At 43.0% G+C, this 11435-nt stretch overlaps 1 protein-coding gene across 1 annotated transcript; it reads right to left on the minus strand.

The window, feature by feature from the left end:
- Positions 1–5213: 5213 nt before the first annotated feature.
- Positions 5214–11081, minus strand: il26 (interleukin 26). The gene is made up of 5 exons (XM_070992381.1): positions 10911–11081; positions 9127–9189; positions 7030–7170; positions 5562–5627; positions 5214–5371 (listed from the first exon to the last, which is right to left on the minus strand). The coding sequence occupies exons 1-5, from the start codon at positions 11079–11081 to the stop codon at positions 5282–5284; spliced, it is 531 nt and encodes a 176-aa protein (XP_070848482.1). The 3' UTR covers positions 5214–5281.
- Between the last annotated feature and the right edge of the window lie 354 nt (positions 11082–11435).

Here is an 11435-nt window from a genome sequence, read left to right on the forward strand (position 1 = left end):
GAAATCAGGCCAATCTGGAGCTGCTGATGGGTCTGTTTTTTCCTGTTTTGATGGAGCTAAGCTAACAGTTCCCCCCTGCTTCCTGTCTTTGTATTAAGCCGGGCTAAGGCTTGTCTCTGTAATAGATGCACAGAGATGAAAGTTGTACCAATCAGGTCATCTGACTGAAACTGTTATTCACTTTCAATTCTAATTGTGTATGCTCTGTTTGAATGATGGGAGCACTGATATATACCCAGTTTCATAGATTAATAAATGGAAACCTGAAAATGAAAGAGAAAATGAAGAATTTGTTTAATACGTTTGAAACTTTGTGTCAGCAGTTTGTGTCCCTGTGAAGGTAAATCTTAGTGCTACAGCATACAATGATGTTTCAGACAAGTGGTTCCCAACCTCAGGGCCCATCCAGCCATCCGCCACCTTTGGGATGAACTGAACCCTGACAGATCCAGACCTGATCCCCACCATCAGTGCTGGACCTCAGTGATGCTCTGGTGTCTGAACTAGCACATACAGGTGTAACGTTAGTGTGTCCACATACTTTTGTCCATCTAGTGCAGAAACGTGTCAGGCAGAATCATCACCGCAGCTGGAAGAAATGCATTCATCATTGTGGGCAGACATGCCACAGTGCTGTCGCAGCAGGCAGAAGAACCGTCCTTGCATCAGTGCAGGTGGAAACTCAACCACAAGGCTTACAGTGAAACCTGAATCATCACTGCCGGTGCCCGAAGAAACGCCATAACTGTGTGGCGAGAAATTATATCTAGAGATTCCTCGATAAACTTAATGTGGCCTTTGATCCAAATTCAACCTGAGTCTTTTAATGTCCGTATTTTCTGCATAATACAGCTGCACAGCACACAGTTCAAGTGTGCAAAAACAAAAAATACCATAAATTGAAATTTGCTGCAGCCGTCTGAGCTGACGGGTCTTGAACTTTCCCAGCTCACCGCTGTTATTGAGTGACTATGGCAACAGCAGGAACAACACCAAGAGTACGATGGAGGAGGTCACCTGTGTTTCCGTTTCTGGTGTCAGATTTCCCTGAACTGGATGACACATCATCACCAACATACCAAGAAATCAGCTTTAAAAAATGTGGAAGGTGAGCGATGCTGTGTCTGCTAACAGTTAGCTAAATTTTAACTGTCCATCCACTCATCCGTTAGCTACGGTCAGTTAACCTTTAGAGCCAGGCTTCACAAAGAGCGGACGCCAAAAGGTTCAGTTTGGCCCAAAAGATGTTTCTGGTGAAAACTGCAAACTTTTCTAATGCGAAATGAGGCCGTTTAACAGAAAGACGTATAGTTTGAATTCAGGTCTTCCTCACTTCCTGTGAGATCTGTTTTAAGTTTATATCTTAAATCATAATCTGAACTTTGAAAATAACTATCTGAATTAGCTATCTTCTCAGAAATGAATGATGTGCTGCAATAAAATAACACCAGCGAAGTTTTGGCGAGCCTCCGCCTGGGAATCAGCACGGTGGCGTCTTAAGATTCGACCCCGAATGTTTTCTAAAAAGCTCAGAATCTTTCAGGTTAGTAAAACATCTTCATCTTTGTGTCTTTTTCCCTCAGGCTCTGACTGAGACAAAGATCTGTTACTGGGAAATTTCGCCATCTACAGGTCCAACACTGTCATGATGAGTTGTCTTGTGTGCCGTGTTTACGCAGTCGGTGAACAAAGTTTCTAACCAGTTTATGGATGAACAGGATCACCAGCAGTTGAACGGCGGACTGAAGGTTCAGGTTTATGAATCCGCAGCTGAACACTTAGCGAGACTACGGCACACTGCTATGATACACACCGATAGAGACCGAAGGCTAACCCCCTACCCTACGTTAGCCAGGCCACGACTGACAGACTCTTTATTATTGTTTATTCATCTTCCCGTCTATCAACACAAACTCTGCATTCACCTTTATACTCATATTAAACACCGTTAGAAAGCTCAGATTCACGTGAATCGATTGATTCAAACCATTTCAAGCTACAATCACAACAGGAGGTTCAATAAACGGCAACAGCAGACAAACAACCATTTCTAAAATGAAATTTAAAAAAAATAAAATAAAACGCCATGTATTTCTGATGACTGGAATAATTACATGTCGGCATGAGTGCATCATTTTAACAATGTGATTCAAACAGCGTAGGTAGCAGAGGTGTGTTGCAGTCAGACTATTGTTGGACTGCATTTATAAATGCAAAAGATCAAAACCTTAGCGACCGAGTTTAACCTTTCAAAAAAAAACAAGACGTAATCCAAAAGTGTTTTTATGGCATTAATTAAAAATCCTGTCATGATGATTAAATGAACTTTATGATGATCCAGTAACATTTCTTTTCCTTTATTACACAGGAGGAATAATTCCTATCAGCTTGACACGCACACACATGCACACGCTGGCTGTTGGCTTTCTAGGTAAGTGTTAATTAACTGGAATTAACTCTTCATCTCCCACATTTAAAACAGTCTGTGTTTCCTAGAAGTCTAAGCAAGACAGATTTTTTTTTACCTGTGGGCAAACCGTCAACATAAACACCACACACACACACACACACACACACACACACACACACACACACACACACACACACCACATCCTCTCGTGTGTGGTGGAGGGTTGAATTTCCCACCTACTAACACAGTTCATTGGATGATCCCATTGGCCTCACTGACCCATGACCTCTGAGGAGTAACACGGTGACGACTTTTCTTCCAGATGAATTCTGGACAGATGTTGAAATAAATCTACTCGTTTGTGGTTTTAGCAGCCGTTAGTTGAAGCTACCTGTTGGCTAACAGCACAACAGTTGACAACACACAGCTCATCTAAAGCTCCAACAGTGGATTACCTCAGTCCTGACTCTGCTGTCCACTAAGTCTGGCATGGACTGGTTCATCTTTGATGCCACAAGAGGGCAGTGCACTCTGGCATCTGATGCTGGCATTGCCAGGAGTGTCAGACCTGTAAGACCAGAGTCACGGCACCAAAACTTAGCAAAGCTAGCACCACCACAAGCATGCTAATCTGCTAGCTAGAAGAAGAATCAGAGGGACAATCCCCTTTATTTGTCACACAGCAGCATCCACACAAAATGAAATTCTTCCTCCATGGCAGACCAGGAACGGTGGGCTGCCATCCGACCGGCACCTGGGGACCCAGTTGTTTTCGTCACCATTGGTCAGGTGGTGATCTTCTTGCATGTTTTTAGTGGGGTTTTTTTTATGGAGGATTCCCCAGGTGAACACAGCCCCTTTCCTCGAGCAACAGGCAGACCAAAGGCATGGTGGAGGACACGCCCCCAGTGCCCACAGCAAGAATTGAACCCAGGACCTTCTAGCTGTGAGGCAACAGTGTTACCACCGTGCCACCATGCTGCCTGGCTACTGTGTGGTTCTTCATAGAAACACTGATTGTTAGTTTGTCAGCTGTTTTATTCGTGGACATCTATCACATGACCTTTGGATAGCAGCGACCCGTCTGTGGCAGTTTTTACCAGTGCAGATCCCTTATGGACCAAACTAGACAAGATATCATAAGAAAAGATTTGTTTGGTTCTGTTTGCACAAACACTAACAGGATGCAGTGTCAATCAGACACTGGAAAGCATGGGACACTACTAGGCTAGCTGCCTGAGCTAGGCTAACCAAGAAACTATTGTAGGTGAAACTATGAGCCATCTTCAGGTGTAAACCAGTGTCAGATGGCCAACAATGTCAAAATTAACACATTTAATATGTCTATTTCCACATCCAGAGTCGTGTTTGTGTCACCTGATGAATGTTAAGTCCAATATTTAGTCTCTTTTAGCTCTGTCTTTGGTCTCTACCCACTCCTGAGGTGGACACCTGGCTCTTTTGCAGCCAATGCTCCATGTTCACTCTTTCTGCTGTTTGGTGCTGGCAGGTACTTTAACTTCGCCAGAGGCTGTTTAGTGAAAACAGCTCAGACTGAAGCAGATGGGAAATGCAATGCAAAGCAAAAACTAGGAGCCAAAAGCATCTGAAAAGGTGATCGTTTTCAAGGATTTACGTTTGATTTTTTTCATCCTGAACAGGAACTCTGTACTGGAGCTGACTCATGGATGGAGATGGTGATGCGTTCAGTTCAGTATTGTGTCATCGCGTGGGGGCGGAGCTACGGGGGCTGAGATCTCGCTATGGGCAGCGGCAGGAGTTTCCACTGACAGGTAAGGGAACGGATTAGCGTGACTCACTTCTCCTTTTGGGGAACCGTTCCCTTAATTCTTCCACTAACTCAAACGTAACTCTGACGGGACAAACTCCAAATCCACAAAAGAGACAAAATGTTTCCTTTTCTCCTTGTTTCCTTTCTTCATCTCCACGTTGCTGATTTCATTCTTTTTCTTTTTCTTTCTTTCCTTTCTTTGGCTTTGCTGCTGATCTAATTCTTTTTTCCTGCCATTTCTTCTCCTTCACTCTTGAAAAATGTTTTTCTTTCTTTCCTCTCATGATCCTCTCTTCTCTATAGTCTTTTTCATTTCCTCTTCTGCTTTAATTCCCTCTCCTCCCTTTCTTCTTATTCTACTTTCACTCCTTTTCTCCCCTTTAATTTCCATCTTTTTTTCTTTCCTTCTTTTAGTTTCTTTCCTTTACCTGTTAAGACATGAAATGATCCAGCACTCACATACAGTCTAAATATTCATGTGTTGTAGTACAGTGTGTGGACCAGCAGAGGGAGACAACACTCTAAACTCAGTTAAAACAACTTCACTCAACAGTTGAGATAAAAATCTTGTTTATTTCACTAACAATCTTAGAAATCTGACAAATGAACATACATATAGTGACAATAATTCATATAAAAATCTTCCTTCATATTAGTAGAAATTCAATATATTAAAATTTCAAGTACTTTTAACGCTCTTCAATGAATATAATAAATATATTTATTACACATAACTTATTTTGTAAATAAAGCTACATTATTTAAAATGTTCAAAACACTAATCAATACTTTAAAAATAATAAGACCTTTGCAGAAGTCAGAGCTACGTTGGTGCTTCCAGAAGAAAAAAAAAAAAGAAAAAAAAAAAGAAAAAAATTTTCAGTTCAGATCCTGATTTTCCTTCACAGAAATGTACAAAAATGATAAAAGCATTAAATGTTTGTGCTGGAAAAACACAATTTCAACACTGATTTTTAAAATAAAAACTTCAAATAATGAGCCCAAATGATGATGATGATGATGGTGGTAGAGGTGATGATTACAACCCTGATGACGAGGCTGGTGGTGATGATGATGATCTACAGGATGTGGTGCTGTGCCAGCTCATCAATCCACCTGAGGACAAAGGTGAACTCTCCCACAGCCTTTCGCACTCCTTCGTCTTTCCTCTGCAGGTACAGACAGTGTTAACATATTCCTAAGTTTAACGTGACGCTTCAGTATTGTAGTAATAACTAAATAAATAAAGTATTCAATATGATTTCCCCTGATCGAGAACTAGATTAAACAACTGATGTATGGATGAATTCTCATGTTTTACTGCCATGCTGGTAAAAACAGGTGAGCAGCATGTGGTACCTTTTTAATTTTTCTTTCCAGTTTCTTGATGATTTTGAACCATTTTGAAGATTTTGAGGAAGAAACCTGAAAACAAAGGACATAAAACAGATTAGTTAGTGTGTAGTCACAGTGTTGCAGTGTGTGTTGCAGTGTGTGTGTGTTGTACTCACGCAGTGTTGCAGTGTGTGTTGCAGTGTGTGTGTGTTGTATTCACGCAGTGTTGCAGTGTGTGTTGCAGTGTGTGTTGCAGTGTGTGTGTGTTGTACTCACGCAGTGTTGCAGTGTGTGTTGCAGTGTGTGTGTGTGTGTTGTACTCATGCAGTGTTGCAGTGTGTGTTGCAGTGTGTGTTGCAGTGTGTGTGTGTTGTACTCACGCAGTGTTGCAGTGTGTGTTGCAGTGTGTGTGCGTTGTACTCACGCAGTGTTGCAGTGTGTGTTGCAGTGTGTGTGTGTGTTGTACTCATGCAGTGTTGCAGTGTGTGTTGCAGTGTGTGTTGCAGTGTGTGTGTGTTGTACTCACGCAGTGTTGCAGTGTGTGTTGCAGTGTGTGTGTTGTACTCATGCAGTGTTGCAGTGTGTGTTGCAGTGTGTGTGTGTTGTACTCACGCAGTGTTGCAGTGTGTGTTGCAGTGTGTGTGCGTTGTACTCACGCAGTGTTGCAGTGTGTGTTGCAGTGTGTGTGTGTGTTGTACTCATGCAGTGTTGCAGTGTGTGTTGCAGTGTGTGTGTGTTGTACTCACGCAGTGTTGCAGTGTGTGTTGCAGTGTGTGTGTGTTGTACTCACGCAGTGTTGCAGTGTGTGTTGCAGTGTGTGTTGCAGTGTGTGTTGCAGTGTGTGTGTGTGTTGTACTCATGCAGTGTTGCAGTGTGTGTTGCAGTGTGTGTGTGTTGTACTCACGCAGTGTTGCAGTGTGTGTGTGTGTTGTACTCACGCAGTGTTGCAGTGTGTGTTGCAGTGTGTGTGTGTGTTGTACTCACGCAGTGTTGCAGTGTGTGTTGCAGTGTGTGTGTGTTGTACTCACGCAGTGTTGCAGTGTGTGTTGCAGTGTGTGTTGCAGTGTGTGTGTGTGTTGTACTCACGCAGTGTTGCAGTGTGTGTTGCAGTGTGTGTGTGTGTGTTGTACTCACGCAGTGTTGCAGTGTGTGTTGCAGTGTGTGTGTGTGTTGTACTCACGCAGTGTTGCAGTGTGTGTTGCAGTGTGTGTTGCAGTGTGTGTTGCAGTGTGTGTGTGTGTTGTACTCACGCAGTGTTGCAGTGTGTGTTGCAGTGTGTGTGTGTGTTGTACTCACGCAGTGTTGCAGTGTGTGTTGCAGTGTGTGTGTGTGTTGTACTCACGCAGTGTTGCAGTGTGTGTTGCAGTGTGTGTGTGCGTTGTACTCACGCAGTGTTGCAGTGTGTGTTGCAGTGTGTGTTGCAGTGTGTGTGTGTGTTGTACTCACGCAGTGTTGCAGTGTGTGTTGCAGTGTGTGTGTGTGTTGTACTCACGCAGTGTTGCAGTGTGTGTTGCAGTCGGTACAGCAGTTCATTGTAGTGGAGGGGGAGGAGCTTCTGGACAACGTCTTTACTGAACACACTCCTCTGGTACACATCAATCACTTGCCGCATTTCCAGCCAGCCAATCGCACGCTAAGAAGAGAGATCAGGTACACTTCAGTCCCGTCTACATCAGGATGTGTTCTGCCTGCATGGGGACGACCTGTGGTGTTAAACTCAATATGCTTCTCACTTCATGCCTCCTTGCTGAAATAGGGCAGTTGAGGCGTGTGGCACCACCAGATGTGTCATACAGTATATTCAAGGTTCAGGCATGAGGCCATTTTTCAGCAGAGGTGACACACATCATTGCTCAGAAGTAGGACAGCAGCAAACCTTCATGCATTGCATCAATCAGCAATAACCCCTGTCCTAGTGCCACACGTTGTTGTTTCATTCGTCTTCAGAAAAGCTGAAAAGTACTACAGTGCAGTAATCACCTCCTGTGCCAACCAGGATAAACCATTTTTATGCTGGAAACAGTCAACAGCATTCTGTCAGTGACTTTTAACCACAAATACACTGTCCAAAAGAAAAAGTGCTAGGTCTCAACCTCCCAGTACAGCAGGAGAACATGGACAGAGAGCCTCTACGAGAAAGCTCACTGAGCACAGACGCTAGCTTAGCGTCTGCTACCTCAGACAAGAGGTGAGACTAAAACAGCTGAAGTATTTCCTTGTTGGAATCCAAATTGGACAGGTATGTCAGCTGTAACGGGTTTGGGAACACCTGTTACTGATTTGATGAGTGTGGGAAGAAATTCCAGAAGGAGTGGTGTGAGGAGGAGGCGGTTACACTGCGTCAGAGTCCGGGTGGATATGGGTCTGTGCAGTTACAGCATTAGAATGGAGATGCAGCATCACATGTGGTTGTGGTTGAGGTGAACCAAGTGAGCACCATTACAGCTGGAGGCTGAAACCTCAGTAAAAGATGAACTTCCACCGATGCTCTGCAGCACCAGACTCCATTCAACAAACGATCAGTTTCACCTGAGATACAAAGAGAAGTCTGCACAACATACAGACAGACAGGCTAACAGACAGACAGGCTAACAGACAGGTTTACTGACAGACAGGCTAACAGACAGACAGGCTAACAGACAGGTTTACTGACAGACAGGCTAACAGACAGACAGGCTAACAGACAGACAGGCTAACAGACAGGTTTACTGACAGACAGGCTAACAGACAGACAGGCTAACAGACAGGTTTACTGACAGACAGGCTAACAGACAGACAGGCTAACAGACAGACAGGCTAACAGACAGGTTTACTGACAGACAGGCTAACAGACAGACAGGCTAACAGACAGACAGGTTTACTGACAGACAGGCTAACAGACAGGCTAACAGACAGACAGGCTAACAGACAGACAGGTTTACTGACAGACAGGCTAACAGACAGGCTAACAGACAGACAGGCTAACAGACAGACAGGTTTACTGACAGACAGGCTAACAGACAGGCTAACAGACAGACAGGCTAACAGACAGACAGGTTTACTGACAGACAGGCTAACAGACAGACAGGTTTACTGACAGACAGGCTAACAGACAGACAGGCTAACAGACAGACAGGCTAACAGACAGGTTTACTGACAGACAGGCTAACAGACAGACAGGCTAACAGACAGGTTTACTGACAGACAGGCTAACAGACAGACAGGCTAACAGACAGGTTTACTGACAGACAGGCTAACAGACAGACAGGTTTACTGACAGACAGGCTAACAGACAGGCTAACAGACAGACAGGCTAACAGACAGACAGGTTTACTGACAGACAGGCTAACAGACAGGCTAACAGACAGACAGGCTAACAGACAGACAGGTTTACTGACAGACAGGCTAACAGACAGACAGGTTTACTGACAGACAGGCTAACAGACAGACAGGCTAACAGACAGACAGGCTAACAGACAGGTTTACTGACAGACAGGCTAACAGACAGACAGGCTAACAGACAGGTTTACTGACAGACAGGCTAACAGACAGACAGGCTAACAGACAGGTTTACTGACAGACAGGCTAACAGACAGACAGGTTTACTGACCTCAGGACATTTGGTACAAAACTTGGGCAATAGTCTCAGTCGCCTGGAAGATTTTTCTTCTTTCTGCAGAGAAAAACACCAAACTCAAATACTGCGCTCCTTAAATAAAAGTATTAATATTACAGTGTAAATATACTCCATTGAAGTAAAAGAACAGAAGTTTTACTTGTAAAATCCACTTACAGTATCTAAAGTCAAAGTACTCATGATGCAGAGTGTTTTAATAGAGGAGTAAAAACAGTGTTTTCCTCAGGAATACTCAAGTAAAGTACCTCAAATCAGTAGTAATATTACAGCTGTAGTACTAGTCGTAGTATGTGAAAGGGGCTTCTTGGCGGCTTTCTTCTCGTGATGTTCTGCCGACAGTGTTTTCAGTCGGCGTCTTTGATCTGATCGGAAGCTTTGATCTGGTTTGAAAACAGCAGCTTTTCACACTTTCACTTCCTGCCTGACAGCGAGCATCAGCTGGAAAACGTCTCGCTATCACTCGTCAATACGATTGATCACATGCTGATGAGAAACGAGTCATGAGAACGAATCTGCAACAAATCACATCTGATCGGATCCGAGGTGCTTTTATTTTAAAAGAACTTATTAATCGATCTGGGTGATTGATTAGCGTTCAGCCTGTTGTTCTTGTTCATGACGCATCGTTTTTACCTTCCCTGTGTTTAAGTTATTGATCTGAACCACTACTGATCAATATAGTAAAAACGGCCTGTTAATCATATTAGCATTAGTAGTTATTGATTAGCTTGTTGATCAGCTGTTGATTCATATTCGTTTTACAGCTTTTACCGTCACATCTGATGATATTGATCGATTTTGAACTTTATAGGTATTGTTTATTGATCATTTTACTCAGCAGTCTTACTTAACAAATAACGGTGATCAACAATGATCAATAACTACAACAATAATGTTTGATTGATTATTGATTGTTGTCAGTTTACAATAAACAGATTAACAAATAAATTGATAATTAACAGCATGCTAATCAATACAGTGAATCAATAAGTCTTATTATGTGGGGTTGAATTGATAGTAACCTGATGTATTGATTGGCACACTAATTGGTAAGCATGATCATTGACATTTAATTGATCGTAAATAGATATATTGATTAGTAGACAAATCAATAACAGCTGTTATTGACATTTATTGAACTGACACTGATTGGCAGACTAATCAATAAGAGTAACTATTGGCAGTGGATAGTGAGCTGATTATTGATCTTTAATTTACGGAAAACTAAAATATAAAATATTATGGACAGCCTAATCAATAGAAGTTATTATTGACCTTCAATTAACAGTAAAGTGAAATATTGATTGAAAAACTAATCAATAAAAGTTAAATTCAAATGTTGTAAACTGAAGTATTGATTGGCAGGCCAATCAATAAAAGCTATTTGCTTTTAATTTGTGGCAAACTTAACTATTTATTGATTAGGGTAATCAATAGTTGTTATTATTGACCAAATAAATTAACAGGTGGTATAATTTGGTCGTAAACTGACATATTGATTGGTTAATCAGTAATTGGTATTGTTGATATTTAATTGATTGTAAACTGATAGATTGATTACAGGCTAATCAATAAGTGTTGTTATTAAACTTTAAAAGTAGTAAGCTGACATCAATAATCAATCAACAAGGATGATTTCAAGCCTGTGTGCTGATCAGCAGATTATTGACCTGAAATCGATCTGTATTGATCTTTAGCTGGTCATCAGTCACACAGATAGGTAATCAGAGCTACTGATCAGCACTTGCTGGTCTTACCGGCAGTTTGTTGATCAGCTGTCTGGTCCAGCTCCACAGGTCTCGGATCAGCTCGATGGGGATCACCTGTGGGCAGGTGAGGCCTCGCTCATCCGTCGCCGTGGTAACTTGGCCAGCGGCGAGAGCGATCAGCAGCGTGAGAGCAGACGTCCTGATGAGGAGGAGAAACATCTTCAACTGCAGCAGGTTCACTCCCCTCCGCTGCCTTTATACCTCCCCCTCTGTCTTCTTCTCCTCCCCCCATCACCCCTCTGTCGGCACTCCCCCCTCTTCTCTTTGTTTCTCCTCTCCTGTTTCAGAAATTTCCTCATTTCACTGACTCACTGAAGCTTCCAAGGAGCTGATGTCACCTCCTCTCCTCTCCTCCTCTCCTCTCCTCTCCTCTCCTCTCCTCTCCTCTCCTCTCCCTCCTTTCCCTCCTCTCCTCTCCTCTCCTCTCCTCTCCTCTCCTCTCCTCTCCTCTCCTCTCCTCTCCTCTCCCTCCTTTCCCTCCTCCTCTCCTCTCCTCCTCTCCTCTCCTCCTCT

This window comes from Chaetodon trifascialis, chromosome 22 (assembly GCF_039877785.1).
Source record: "Chaetodon trifascialis isolate fChaTrf1 chromosome 22, fChaTrf1.hap1, whole genome shotgun sequence".
NCBI lineage: Eukaryota > Metazoa > Chordata > Actinopteri > Chaetodontiformes > Chaetodontidae > Chaetodon > Chaetodon trifascialis.